The sequence below is a fragment of the Marmota marmota genome, unplaced genomic scaffold, assembly GCF_001458135.2.
Source record: "Marmota marmota marmota unplaced genomic scaffold, marMar, whole genome shotgun sequence".
Taxonomy (NCBI): Eukaryota; Metazoa; Chordata; class Mammalia; order Rodentia; family Sciuridae; genus Marmota; species Marmota marmota.
The window spans coordinates 40,420,443-40,435,061 of record NW_025999842.1 but is presented as its reverse complement, the minus strand read 5'-3'; the positions used below and the strand labels follow the sequence as shown (position 1 = coordinate 40,435,061).

Sequence of the window (14,619 nt, the reverse complement as noted above, 5' to 3'; positions counted from 1 at the left end):
CCACTCAGCGCCGTCGGGCCGCACTCGGGTGGGCCGGGACCCAGGTTGCCCGGGCCTCTGCACAGCGCTCAGCTGCCGCGCTCACTTTCCCGACTTTGCGGAGCCCTTTGGCCCGGCGCCCTCCGAAGCTCCCTGACGACTCACCCACAGCCGCCACGGGACACCCGCCGCCAGCGGGAGCCAGGGGCAGCCCGAGGCCCGGGCGGCTGTGCCAGGCGGCCAGCACGCAGCAGAGGAAGGCGCCCAGCAGCGCCATGGCATGCCGCGGACCCGGGAGGCTCAGGCTGTCCTGTCTTGCGGTTCCACTGGGACCGGCAGGCCTTGGGGTGGGGAGGAGGCAGAGGAGGCGCGGGTGTAGACGCCCAGCCGATCACGTGCATAGAGATTTCCTCAAGGAGTCGGTTCGCCTGACCTTCAGCTGCTGTGTTGTGATTACAAGCCATCTTGTTTCTTAGCGTCAGTCTGGGAAAGAATGCTCTTGGGCCAACCCCACACACATCATCTTCCTCAAATGCCATCAGGCCCTAAATAGAGGACGCTGCTTAGCAAAGGCCTTGCAGAGAGCCCTGAACTGCGCTTTGATCAATCTAGGCCAGCGGAAGTTTGGGATAGCGCAGTAGTTCTCAAAGTGCAGTTTCTGAATCAGCAGGATGAGTAGTAGCACCTGAGAACTCTAATTAGAAAGGCAAATTCCCAGGCCCCACCCCGGACTTAAAGAATCAGAAACTCTGGGAGGGGAGCCCAGCAAAGCGTGTTTTCACACGCCTTCCAGGTGGTAATTAATTGTCAGTGATGCTTGAAAACCTCTGCTCAAAGGCTCCAGGTTGGATTGTATGTATGTATTACAACTGACACCATTGTCTCTGAATCGTGCAGTATGAATTCTGGAGATGTATGGAAAGAATGAACAGAGGCAGCTGATTTTACACTTCCAAGAAATTTTTTAAGACACTTTCGCAAAGAAGTCAGAATCTGCCAACTGTGTTGAGGCACATATCCTGTGCTCTTTCTCTTACCATTTATGAGGGTGCTGATCTCTCTAAGATAATGCTAATAGTTATAAGTCATAGAATTTCTTTGGACAGGAAAATAACATAAGAATTACTAACCTCATAAAAAATATTGTACAGTGTATTTGTTTCCCATCAGAGAAAATCTTATTTTGCATCCTGTGTAGTTTAATGAAAGTGTGTCTCCGGCTTGAAATGGGAACCAGAGCACCTCATTTCTCAATTTTAAGTTTGGCCAGGGCAGCCGAAACCCAGCCTCAGCTTCCAGATGATTCAAAAAACAGTGCTTTCCAATGGCAGATAAAATGGTCCTTGCAGTTTTTCAGTTCTCATCCCGTGGAATATGAGGGAAAGTGGGGCAGGAAAAAGGAAAAAAAAAAACTGGTGAATTTGAGAGAATACCCCTTTTTTTTTAAATATAGGAAAAGGGAAAATTATAAAAATATTGATTTTTTTTCTCATGTTCTTCAATTTTCAACACACTGTACTTGAAGTAAATTGGTTGTGAAATAGTTCAGTTAGTAAACATAAAATAAGTCTTACCTATTTTGAAACCTACAAAATGTTTGCACCCCTAAAAAAATATTAAAATTAAAAAGTAGAAGTGTTACTTTCTTTCGTTTTCTTATTTACTCTAAAGCAGGCAGCTATAGTGTCCCAACATTCCTGGCAGTGCTCCTCAAGCTTAGGCCTTTATTTGTATTTCTCCATTTCCCAGGTATGTGTGCGAACTTGGGGGAGGGAAAACGTAAGAGCAGAATCTTCTGGATACTGGCTGCCAGTGGCATGATTGGGCTTCACAAAATAGCTTTTAAACTAGTTTATATCTTTGAGACAGAATTTCAGAAATATTCTTCCCAAGCCTGTTGGTCAAATTACCTTTGGTCTTGGCTTGTTTTCCTTTCCTCTAACTATCTTAAGTGTAGGGGAGCAGCGGGCAACAAACCAGACGTTAGCATATTAACATATTACTATGAAATAATTTGGCCTAAAGGAAAAGAATTTGCAACTACCTACCCTGTAAAAAATTAGGAAGCAAGCCAGGCCCGGTGGCGCATGCCTATAATCCCAGAGGCTCCTGAGGCTGACACAGGAGGATTGTGAGTTCAAAGCCAGCCTCAGCAAAATTAAGGTGCTAAGTAACTCAGTGAAACCCTGTCTGTAAAAATAAAATACAAAATAGAATTGGGGATGTGGTTCAGTGGTTGAATGCCCCAGAGTTCAATCTCTAGTGCCTCCCCCACAAAAATTAGGAGGCAAATTTATTTGTTAACAATCTTTCTTGAAATATGCTTGTGATCTAACACTGCCACCCTTGATCTTTAGCCCATGGTGACATTTTTTCCCATTTAGGCCAATCCCAACACCTTTCCGTTCTGTTGGAAATTAATACCAACTGAATGTGATTTGCCCTCATCATAAAGAATTGAAGAGAACTCTCCATCCTTGGTGTTATACCTTGAGTTAATAGGCCAGAATCATGTTCCTAGAGCACAGGTTGAAATCACCAGGAACAAGCAACTCTCACCAGAAGCAGAGACGATGGCTATCAGGGCAATGTTCAGTTTCATGTTTTTTAAGACAGCAGTAGACTCTGTAAATCTGGAAACCTTAGCTAGATTATCTTGACAGTAATCATTATACATTCATGTTAAATACTATAGCTGTGTTTTATATTTTTCTAACCTATGCCATAGTAAAATACATGTTGTCTCTAAAACTAAAATCCAAAATACTCCAAAGTCCCATACTTTTGAGCACTGACATGACACCACAAATGGAAAACTCTACACCTGACTCATGTGACAGGTGCCAGTCAAAGTGCAGGTCCTTTAACATTGCAATGTTAAATGTTGCAAAGTTTGCAGTTTTCATTGTCTTTATGAGTCATTAGAACTTGAACATGTAAATCTAATCTTCAGTTTCCTCATTAGGAAAGTAAAATAAATACTTGCTTTACTTCACATTGTGGGTTGAGAAAATGCAATAATAATAATAATAATAATAATAACAATTTTGTAAGTGATAAAATACAAAATAATATGTGTGTGTTTGTACATTGCAAATGTAAACCCATAGCAAGTTGCAAACTGATACTTATTTTGGTTTGGTCCACTCAGTTCCAGTATCCCACTTCTTCCCATTACCAGGATTCAAATAAAGAGGAATTTGAATGCCTTTGTGCACATTCTTTATACACATCATTTTAGCACTTCTGTTGAATTAGTAGAGTTCAGTTTCATTGTCTGGAGACTCCTTTTAATAATCTAGTGTAAAATCTACTTCCTTTACCTATTTATCTTCCAATAAGAAGCTTCAGTAAATGGCATTTTGACTGTATTGTGTTTTGTCTTATATTTATCTTTTCACAAGACATTTTGCAGTATATAACTTTATTTCTTCAGATTGTGTGTTTTTATGAGCAAAAAAGTCATTTCTGTAGCTCAACTCATTATGACAAGACTTCTTAGGTCCTGGCTAAATAAATGCAATCATCATAAATTGTTCATGAAAGTCTCAAACATGTGGCATCTCCACATTTTCTGAAGGCTTCTACTTATCTTTTAAAATTAGTATTTTATACAAGATGTCAAATTTTTCAGCCTTACTTTATGCCACAAGAATAGTTAATTTAGCCAGGCACATGGCACACTCCTTTTCTCCCAGTGGCTAGGGAGGCTGAGACAGGAGGATCACAAGTTGAAAGCCAGCCTTGGCAAAAGTGAGGTGCTAAGCAACTCAGTGAGACCCTGTTTCTGAATAAAAAATACAAAATAGGGCTAAGGATGTGGCTCAGTGGTTGAATGCTCCTGAGTTCAATCCCAGGAACCTCCCTCCTACACACCCCCTCCAAAAAAAAGAATGGTTACTTTATTTAAAACTCTCCAATGCACAATTCCTAGACAGATTAACGACATTGAAAACTACAAAATTTTATGAGTAAGATTTTTATTTCAATTTGATTTGCATTCCAAAGGAAATCATAAAATGTATTCACTACTTTATAAAAAAAATTATGATAAAATTGTAATGGAAATTATAAACCATGATAAATTTACATAACAAAATTGGACTAGTTGGTTGAAGTATCAAGTTTTTAAGTCACTATTTTCTGCCTTCATGCCAAAGATGACCTTCAATTAGTGACCAGCTTGCTGCAACAGCAAGGATAGCACAGAGATGAGAGGAACCAGCTTCTCCAGCCCAGGGCAGGAACTTTTCTATGCCTTTTCATAGTAGCGAACAGCAACAACATCACCAAAAGTAAGAGTCTGAAAGATTTAAAGGATAATCAAATCTTTTTTACACAGGAACTCTCATAGTTGAGTTTTTAGAGGTCATCATGTATATGATTTATCTACTACACAAAAGAATGATGACATTTACAAATATGAAATACTGCAAAAGTCTTAATTTCTTAAAACACACACAAAAAAAATTCTTAAAACAAACAGAAAGAAAAAAAAAGAAACCTTGATGTTTAATGTGTGAATAACAAGTAGACATTTTTCACATCTCCAAAATGAAAATGGACCAAAAAACTGAGTTCACAATCTAAATTCAGAACAAAAGATTTCTTTCAGTTTTAAGTTATCAGGGTAACTGGAGCAATCAAAGAAGCTGAGAAGAGGAAACAATTAGCTAGGATCCTTTCATTTCTTTTGCTTGATGTATTGTTAAAGAACCTTGGTAGTGACATAATATTAAGGGCAGAAGGAGGAAAAGCAAAGAGGGAAAGTGGGGGTGGGGGGACAGAGGAGAAGAAGAGAGGGAAAAGACCAGGTGAGAAATGGAGTGTGTTCACTTTTTTCTTGGCTCTCTGCATCAAATGTGAATAATATATATAATAGGTTTTCATAGAAGTTTTCAATTCATATCTAGATCATTTTGTGAGAAAAATCCCATCATTTACACTAATGGTATTTGCAATGACTCATTCCAAAATCAGCAGGAAAATGTGACTATACAGATGTTCTCATTATTTTGTCATTTTTTATTTAGCCCATATAAACCTAAGTGGTCATTTGGGTATCATGTGGACCATTGACTCTACTCCTCTGATGTCAAGTCCAACCTAAAGAAAAGCCATAATGTACCTTGATAAAATTTGGGAAGCAAAGATGTCGTGCTCATAATTTTTGAGTATTGACTTGATTTTCAAAGCTATAGCATGCCTTGGTTATCCATTGCTTTTAATCTACACTTCTGAACTCAGTCTTGCCTGATCACAGTCAAATGTGCCAGAGTTGAGCTCTCTCCTTTCTACAGTCAGGGGAAAAAAAATGGTAGTAAAAACATAAAAGAGAACTTCTGTTTGGATCTCTTAGAATAAATGAATCCTTTCTTTTGTTGGTCGTTACAGAAAAATGTGGGCATATATCTTTTTTCATTTTAGAAAAACTGTCCCGATGCTTCTCATCCTTACTTCCATGCATGTAAAGAAATATGAATATGTCAGAAGCCTATACTTTCAAGGATCATTTCTATAGTTTGCTACTAGAACTGCTATGAGTACAGTAGCCAAGAGGAAGACAATCGGTTTTCTTAAATAGCAACAACAACAACAACAACAACAAAAACCCTTTCTGTTATTAGCTTAATAGGGACATGTAAAGCAACCCCCCCACCACCACCACATACACATATACAAAGGAATAAACCAACTTGATATGCCAGTATCATCAAAATACCATTATTTAGCATAAAAAGGACTGAGAAAAGCTGGATCAAGGCATAACATCTTCCTCAGTTTCTGATGCTACTCTATCATTAGGAACTTCTTTGTAAATTATTTCCTATTGTATAATGTTTACATGCCTGCCTAGTGTTGAACATATATGTTTAAAAAGCACCTTATGCATTTTTAAAAAAGAACAAAAAAGTAACATCAAAATAGTTCTCACATGAGAAATTAAAGAGATTTTTAATTTTTTCATTATAGTTTTTCATTAGATACTAAACATATACACTGGACTTCTATAATCTTTATAAACTAAAATGTAAAATGTTTAAAGGTCTTATTTATTATGGAATTATTAAGTAACTTTTCCAAGATTCAGCATGTTTGATGTTTTGTAATATCTGTACATATTTTCATAATTATTGGTTTATGTTTAAATTTTATTTGAGGATCAAATGTTCACAGTAATCCTATAAAAATTCTTATTTTGACACACAGTACTGGGTAAAACAAGGGCATGTTTGTTTTGCTTTTTAAGGTACACAAAATTGACTGTCTTCAATCAAAGAAGCTGAACTGAGGAAACAATTAGTTAGAATCTTTTCATTTCTCCTGTTTAATACATTGTTAAAAAATCTTGGTAGTGACATAATGTTATGAAAAAAGAGAGAGGGAAAAACTGAAGAAGGAAGGAAAAGAGGAAGGCTGAAGGGTGGGAAGAGGTGGTGGAAATGGAAAGTGGAGGATTATCACTTATCACTTACCACAACCATTTTGCCATCCTTAATTTCTCTGACTAAAGTTGTTTCTTTGCCATCCCATTTCTGTACATGAATGAGTTTGTCTCCATCCAGGTTAACAACAGACTGAGACCGACAACAAAATGCAGAGTATAGCAAGAGATATACAAGTCAGATTTCTGGTACAGAAGTCAAATGACAGGAAAAAGTATAATCGAATAAATTATCATTGATTAATTATCCAATCAGTTGTTACTTCTAGACTCATTATTATGTAAACTCTAACTATTTATAATTTGATTGAAATGCATGCATCTAGACTCAAAAACTTCAGGCTAGAAATAAAAACCTTAGAATGAGTCAAACTAGTTAGTTGACCAGAGGCAATCAGAGAGAGGAAATGAAGCACAGTCTTTCTTTCAAATGAACTTGATTCCATACTTTCTAAAATACTAGTTTGATATAAAATGTCAAAAACGTGTTAGACAAACAGGTTTGCGATGTGAGCAGTTACTCCTTGTTCAGGATACAACCTATGCACACCAGAACACTACTTTAGATGTCCTTCTTCCTGAAACATTCTCTACTTTCCAATTTCAGAAAACAAACAGGCTTTGGGAATCTGTCTTTTATGACCCCTGTCCCCATCCCCACACTGAGAAGCAGCAGCCTCTTACCTTACAGCTTCTGTCATCTGCACTGATTTCATCAAACTCTTCTCCCAGGTGGAAACTAATCTCTATGTTCTTGAATGTGCATTGAGTTCTGATCACCACTTTGTCTCCTTCCTGACTTATAATCACTGTTGGTTTGGTCACATTTCCCACCTGCCTAGTGGCAAAGCCCACACCTAAAATAGCAAAAGGAACCAGAATGGTCAGCAGCAAATCCAAGATAGCTCAGAAAGCAGAAATCTGCTTTCCAATCCTGAAATCCAGGTTCTAAAGTATAAGTCGCATTACAATATGATTAATGATTTATCCATTAATCATACAACTACTGGGCACAAATTGTAATAAATGAATGCTGAAGAAAAACCAAAAAAGTCACAGAAGCTTCCTGTCCTCCACAGAACACCAAATGTTCTGTTATTTGGCCCTGGACAAGAAAGCAGGCAAGTGCCACATTAAAAAAAAAAAAAAAAAAAAAATCCATTCAGTGGAAAATGTATAGTCTGGTGTAAAATTAGGGTAATGTGATCTGTCTGTCTCATGCTGACCAGATGGATAAAGAGAGAAATCTGCAAGTGTCAGAAGCTGAAGGTTGAAAGGAGAAAATAGCAAGTCTTATTTTTACCTACCTAGAACCTTCATGTACTCATCAAAGTTCTGACTGTCTGTCAGCTTCCAGGTAGCACAGAAAGCCTCCACCATTCTTGTCCTTTCCTCCTTTAGCTTTGAAAGCAGCTAAGCCACAGAGGTTCTCAGGTCTTTCTGCCACTGCAATTCAGAAGACCCCTTTGCACCGCAGCAGCAGCTCCTGCCTTCTTATCTAGAAAATAAGCAGGCAAAAAGCCAATGAGTTGAATTGCAAACTCACTCTTCCAGTGTGTCTTTTTCCAGTAGGCTGTTCCAGGGGGAGGGCATGGGAAGGAAGGCTCCAATCCTCTTTGTGATTGGCTCAGGCCACTGGGTTAGCAGAGTAGGTCAAGTTCCTCCTAATGGACACAGGGCAGCCCTTATGCCTGAAAAAGCTCTGCAGGGTTTCAGTGGGACTGGAGGCAGGGGAAAGAGAAGATGAGAGAGGGTCTTTCAGGTTCAGTAGAAAAAAAAAAAAAACTTGGCAAAGGCAATCTCCAACTGTGAGAAAAGAAAAAAAGATGCACAATAGGACATTCAGATTGATTTCCGTTAACGGCAAAGCTGGTTACAAATGAGGACCCCCTTACAGAAAACCACTGAAATGCCAGAGTTTTCAGACAAAAGAGTCTGAATAGTGTACTTTATTTTCTCTTATATTTACAGGGAGAGCAAAATGCAGGCTAGAATATGCCAAACTGGGAAAAGAGGCCAGGGAGGAAGTGTAAGGCTTTCCCTGGATATACTGCTATGCTGAGTATCAATGGAAGCTAACCAAATCTGGCCCCTTCGCAACACAAACTGAGTGAATTTAAAGATCTCATTGTTCCCTCTAAGAATGTGAGAACCAGACTGGAATAGAAAAGCTATCTAAGGAAGAGTATGGTTAGGACTCATTAATGAGGTACAGAAATAAAGAGAGGGTTCTTTTTTCCCCCTCCTTTAACAGATTATAGAATCCAAGTGGAAGAATCGAACAGAAGATCATTTAGTAAGATCTTAAACGACATGCACTATAGGACCTTCTGATTTCCTGAGACCACATCTACATAAATATAATCTGTGTCCATGTTAGGAGTTAGAAATGAGGGGAAGCAATGAGCAATGAGGGGAGGAGCGGTGGGAACCAGGAGAAATTGGGTTTCAGATTGTCCTGTCTCAGGGTACTCCAAGAATGGCAAAATAATTCAAAAGTTCTAATTGAATAGTTAGAGGAGGTATCTGAAACTCCTCTTCACCTGGATATGCTCCCTGCTTTGCACATGTAGACTGAAGATGAACATTACCTTCTCAGCCCCTCAAGGACTTTGACTTAGCAATTCCTGCTCTTCACCCCACATCACTTAAACCACAGACCACTATGTATCTGCTTCTGTCCTCACCAAATACAAGAGATGATACTCAGAACAAAAAACCAATTTCTAGCTACATGCTTCTACTTTGCTATCTCAAAGGTGCTTACCAGAAGCTCAGAGACGTTCACCACACCTGTTCTTCTTCTAATTTGGACTGCATATGTGAATAGTACCATCATCCCAACTACACAACACCAAAAATATACATCATTTCTAAAACTTTAATCTCCAAGATGGATTTCAATGTCAATGCCTACCTCTTTTTGCTTTTTGAATATTTCTCTGTTGTTTTCCTTCCATCTCCATAAACACCATCTAATTCAAACAGCACTGGCTCTCACTAGTTTAGTTGTATGACTATAACCTCTTCACTGTCCTTTGCAGCCACTCCTGATTTCTAGTCCTTTCACTATACTGGAGTCCAAGTGACCTTTCAAAGTACAGATCTACATCTCCCTGGTGACAAAGAGTATTGAGAATCTTTTCATGTGCTTCTCTGCCTTGTGCACATGTTCTCTGACAAAGTGACTATTCAAACTATTACTTATTTTAAATTCTTTTTTGCTTGTTTGTTTGTTTTCTTGCCACCAGACTTTAAGGGTTCTTTATGTAACTATATTCTAGGTAAATGCCAATTTTGGATATGTGTTTTGAAATTTTTTCTTTCTTTTGATTTTTCTTCATTTTTTTAGTTGCTAAAATGGTTTCACTGATGTGTCAACAATATTAAGTATAGGGCTGGATTTGTGGCTCAGTGGTAGAGCACTTGCCTAGCATGTGTGAGGCACTGGGTTCAATCCTCAGTACCACATAAAAAGAAATAAATAAAATGAAGTCATTGTGCCCATTCACAACTAAAGAAAAATATTTTTAAAAAATATTAAGAATACATATTAAATAAGTACAAATGACTTTATGTTAATTTTTACCACATTAAAGTTATTTTTAAAAATCTAAATTTGATCTTGTCCCTCTGTTACTTAAACTCCTTCAGATAGATTCTTCCTGTTCTCAGGTTAAAGACCAAAATTAATGAGATTGTCTATATCAGTTCTGCCCCTGATGTTTGAAGGAGTTAGAGTAAGAATCCAAATGGTGGCTCACATACCATATACCTAAAGCAATAAATGCTGTAGATAAAACACTGCCTACAATAGGTAGTGCCCCATTCCTGGTCACAGGGCAGATGCCATCAGACCTGAGCAGCAAGTGAATGGGCAGACGAGGCAGAAGCTGGTCAGAAGCCCAGAGTTTCCAGCAGTGACTAGAACCCCCTAAACCTGAGAGGGCACATGAACTTGGTGCTGTGTGATGTGAGTTTGAAAATGCCTTTAGCAGTCAAGAAAAGCCTGAAGTGGAACAATCCCAGAGGAAGCAAAGCTTATACAGTCAAACCCTCTGACATCATTTGAGCTCTTGAACCATATACCTCCAGTAGCCTGAGTCATGCTTTTAATAAATCATCTTTGTCTTTTGGGCGGGAAATTCAGAAGACTAATTATCTATGTGAACCATTCTCTATGGAAAAGGTTCTCAAACTAATAATTGCTATACCAATGTCCATAGTAGAAATTTTAGGAAAAGGCAGTTTAATATTTTGTGACTCCCTAAACTGACATTTTTAACCTAATTTAGTTTTAAAAAATGCTACATAGTATATTTATACCTAAGAATGATTGCTTTCAAATAAGAGCTTATTTGCTCTGATTATTGAGGGTTTAAATAGAAGAAAAAGTCAAAGAACAAAGACTGTTGTGCTAAGGAGGATTCAACACATATTTTTTCCAAGTTTACTAAACCTGGGAGCACTGTGTGGTTTTAATATGACTTCCATGCATCCTCAAGCTTAAGAAGAGAAAGGTTGGATCCCTCTCCTGAACCATTTCCTTTGCGTGTTAACTAATGGCAATAAGGGCTCTAAATAATCTATTATAAAGATTTATGTTTTTAAGTAGTGAAATAGAAGGAACAAAGGGAGAGAAGATGCTGTGAGAGATGTTGGCAAAATCTCCAAGTGAGACTGTGCCTTCTTTCTAACAGTTTTTCCTTCTTAAGAAAACAGATTGCTAATACATTTTTAATACTGTTCTTGAGCAAAGTAAGCCAACCAAGGCCATGACACTATTTCTTGCAAGATAACCCAAGGGTATACACCAAGAGTAATTAAATAACATTCAAAGTACTTGCTTTAGGGTTTTTTTAATTTTTGTTGTTGTTGTTACCAAATTATATTGAATAAAATACTAATGGAATATCTCTGTACTAAGAAATGTATTGTGACAACACAAGGATGGCACCCTGGATCCACAATCTCTCCTATGATAGGTAACAGATAAGATCAGATGAAACCATCAGACTAATGCAATGCTACAGACGTACCCTAAGGCTCACCAGTCTGCCCTGTGCACACTTTTCATCATCCCAACCTCCACAATTAACCAGCTAAGCCAGCTCTTGCCAGGAGTGATGAGGATCCCAAACTTCAAGCAGGAGTTGATGCAATAATGGTGATGACATTTCATGAGTATGAGGAAGTGAAGGGAAAACAAGTGGCTTCTCTGTCCCTTGGTGATGTGAAGTTCTTCTCTTATTATACTTTAAAAAAAAATGTGGACTAGATATGGGGGAAAAGGCATCTCCCAGTGTCAAACCCTGGAAAAGAAGAATTTTAGGAGAAATGTTTTCTCTGTTTGCCACTTCCAGCAGCTTTTCCTTCATTTCCCTACCATTATCTACATCTTCTATTCTCCATGTTTTCTTAAACACAAAATATAAAAGAGGGCTGGAGTTGGCTTCCAGATCTGACAAAGTATCCCAGGTTAGAACTGTTCTTATTCCAGTCTTGTTACAAAAGACTTCCAGGACCTTCCCTCCTCAGACCAATGATAAGCCACAACTCTATCAAGAAAACTCTTCTCTCTAGCTTTCTCATTATTGTCCACTTGTCTTTTATAGTTTAGCTCAAATATGCTTTCCTCGAGGAAGATTAGTCTGAATCCTATGGTTATGTCATCCATGGTGTTGGTTACATCTTTTACACATATCACAATTTGAATTAAGTACTTTGTAATCACTAGCTAAACATCTTTCTTCCTTGTAAGAGAACAAGATCCTGGATGTGTCAATTCTATTCCCCAGTGTTTTCCAAAGCCATTGTCTAGTGTAATATGAAGTCCATAGAGCAGCATCAACAAATAGAGAGAACAAAGAGAAACAGAGCTTTCAAACTGTAAGAATTTAAACTGTTGTCCACGTACTCTTTTCCAAGTCTTTATCCAAACTTTTCCTCACTTTGCAACCTGTAGGACCCAAAGGCAGGATATGGAAGCTTTGTGTTAATATTCCTGTTTGGGAGAAAACTAAGAATTTAGAGATTTTTAGAGTTTTTCTTTGAAGTGAAAGCACATAGATAGTCTGGAAGAACATTCAAATGAATGATGAATTTATTAATGCAAGAGTAGAAGAGTTGTATGCCATGTCATATGTGGAAACCTGATGCCAAGGAGCTTGCGTGGAAACTGTCCTTTTAGTGGATCTTTTGGTGTCTTTATTATGAGTGGTTATGATTTGTAAATCTAAAACCTCAAAACCTATATATTTTTTTCTTCTTATAGTCCTTGAAATTTCTGCTGTTTACTGGGTACATAAATCTTACTTTGGAGTAAGCTTTAAGCATTGTTTTACCAGACAGGTATCTAGTAAAGAAAGTTGTTAACCTAGGATCAATTGAAGATTAAAGAAACCATTGCTATTTTTAACAGAGAAACTGAACCTAAAACAGGGAATTAGATGCTTACAAAGCTATTGGAACAGTTAAAGGAATAGATTTTAGGCTAAATTGAGCTTTTAGAAACACACTCAGAACATGACCAAAGAAATTGGCCTGCTAAGACAACAGTGATCTCAACTATTCGAGTAAGCTGGAGAATCAAGAGAAGGTGCTTCTCCACCTGCTGGCTTTAGCTATATCCTGTTTCAGTTGTCATCTGGGAGCAAGGGAATTTCCCTTAGAAATATTGATTTCAAGATCACACCACATGGGTCCAGTTCAACAGCAAATGGATGTCTTGCTTGTGTTCTCTGTCACTTAGTTGCATTCTAGTATTACACAATAAGCATGTATGATAGGCAAAACTTACATCACTCTTGGGTATTTGGAGATGTTGCTTGCTCACTGTTTCTGCAGAGAGGACCTATAAGGAAGCAGGGCATAGGTCAGACAAGCCAATCAACTGCACTCATCCATTACTTTGAAATATTTGGATAGGTTTTAAATATGTTTGTTAAGAGGGACAATGAAGAAATAAAGAGGTCTTAGATGTCCAGAAATGTTGTAGAGCAGTAGTACTTAAAATTGGATGATCATTAGAAACACCTGCAGAGATGCATAATTATGCAAATTCTAAATTTTTCCAGACAGGTTTTCATATAGACTGCCTGGGGCTCAGGAATTTGTATGGAAAACAAAATCTTAGGTTAAAATTCTACATATGTAATGCATTTAATGCAAACTAGTCCTTTCCAAATTGTCAGAATCATATTAGTAAATCTGAATTTTAATATTTCTTTAATGCTAAGTACTAAAGTAGGACAAATCTAGTGATGCTACTAGTCTTTTGGCCCTCAGATGATTGCAGAAATAGTGCAATTTTTTTTTCTTTGAGTACTGGGGGATTCAACTCAGGGGCACCCAACCACTAAGCCTCATCCACAGCCCTATCTTGTATTTTATTTAGAGACAGGATCTTACTGAGTTGCTTAGCACCTCGCCATTGCTGAGGCTGGCTTTGAACTCATAATCCTCCTGCTTCAGCCTCCTGAGTCACGGGATTACAGGCATGCACCACCACACCCAGCAGGGCACAGCTTTTAACAAAAAGTTGCCTCTGCATTAAAGTGCCATGTGATATTTAGCAAGAAAAAACATGATCCATACTATTCCTAAGATTGAACAAAAGTTAGCACATAAAGCTCTGTGCCACAATCCAGGATATCTCCAATCATAATGGAGATATGCAGGATTCACAAAGTTTAATCAGCACTTTATTAATTTTTATGGCGACATTTCTGACAATATTGGAAAGACTTATCCCTAAAGAGCATCTGGTCCCATGGGTACTTCCGATGAGTAAGATATTTCCACACTCATTTTAAAGAAGAAATAGAACCCTTTTGTAAATATTTTCCAGCTAAAGTTTTAGTATTTTTAATACATTATTTTAAAGATAATTTATTGGAGCAGCTATCAATATACTTTGAACACTAATATCTTCATAAATTTTTAACAGGTCATTGAAATTTGTAATTATTTTTTCCTCCACTAGCTGACTAGAAAGCATAGTACTATATCTTTGAATTCCAGTGACATAAAAATAACAAAATAAAATTAGGACATTAGCTTAATTTTTTTTTTTCATTTCTGAAGAAAGTTTTGAAACTGAAAAGATCAGTTGAAGGCATCTTTCTTGTTGTTTTTAAGCATATTTAAATGACTTTACAAACTTCTATACCAAGCAATTTGGTCAAAGGTGAGTC

At 37.7% G+C, this 14,619-nt stretch overlaps 2 protein-coding genes and 1 pseudogene across 4 annotated transcripts in view; 1 reads left to right on the top strand and 2 right to left on the bottom strand.

The window, feature by feature from the left end:
• Window positions 1–550, bottom strand: part of Smpdl3a (sphingomyelin phosphodiesterase acid like 3A) — a 17,086-nt gene extending 16,536 nt beyond the window's left edge. Inside the window, exon 1 of one of the 2 annotated variants that reach the window (XM_048797085.1) lies at window positions 413–550. In XM_048797085.1, coding sequence (XP_048653042.1) covers window positions 413–518 — 106 coding nt within the window. In that variant the 5' untranslated portion in view covers window positions 519–550. Of the gene's footprint in view, window positions 1–144; window positions 369–412 lie in introns of those variants that run through there. The other variant, XM_015500854.2, reaches the window with a different exon arrangement.
• A 3,392-nt stretch (window positions 551–3,942) lies between these two features.
• Window positions 3,943–7,925, bottom strand: Fabp7 (fatty acid binding protein 7). Of its 2 annotated transcripts, none has more exons than XM_015500844.2 (4): window positions 7,732–7,925; window positions 7,109–7,281; window positions 6,456–6,610; window positions 3,943–4,282 (listed from the first exon to the last, which is right to left on the bottom strand). In XM_015500844.2, exons 1-3 carry the CDS (start codon window positions 7,802–7,804, stop codon window positions 6,488–6,490), a joined length of 369 nt encoding a protein of 122 aa, XP_015356330.1. In that variant the 5' UTR covers window positions 7,805–7,925; the 3' UTR covers window positions 3,943–4,282; window positions 6,456–6,487. The 2 variants fall into 2 exon arrangements, with proteins under 2 accessions (XP_015356330.1, XP_015356325.1); XM_015500839.2 differs by having other exon boundaries at window positions 6,456–6,557; window positions 7,732–7,924.
• LOC125616021 lies at window positions 5,470–5,551 on the top strand (annotated as a pseudogene).
• Window positions 7,926–14,619: the final 6,694 nt, after the last annotated feature.

What these genes read in the sequence shown, in the direction of transcription:
- Fabp7 (XM_015500839.2), bottom strand. Translation starts at nt 7,804, where the DNA reads ATGGTGGAGGCTTTCTGTGCTACCTGGAAGCTGACAGACAGTCAGAAC. An exon ending in TGAGTACATGAAGGTTCTAG is followed by an intron (nt 7,282 to 7,731) that starts GTAGGTAAAAAT and finishes TTGCTATTTTAG; the next exon opens with GTGTGGGCTTTGCCACTAGG. An exon ending in CAGATGACAGAAGCTGTAAG is followed by an intron (nt 6,558 to 7,108) that starts GTAAGAGGCTGC and finishes TGTCGGTCTCAG; the next exon opens with TCTGTTGTTAACCTGGATGG.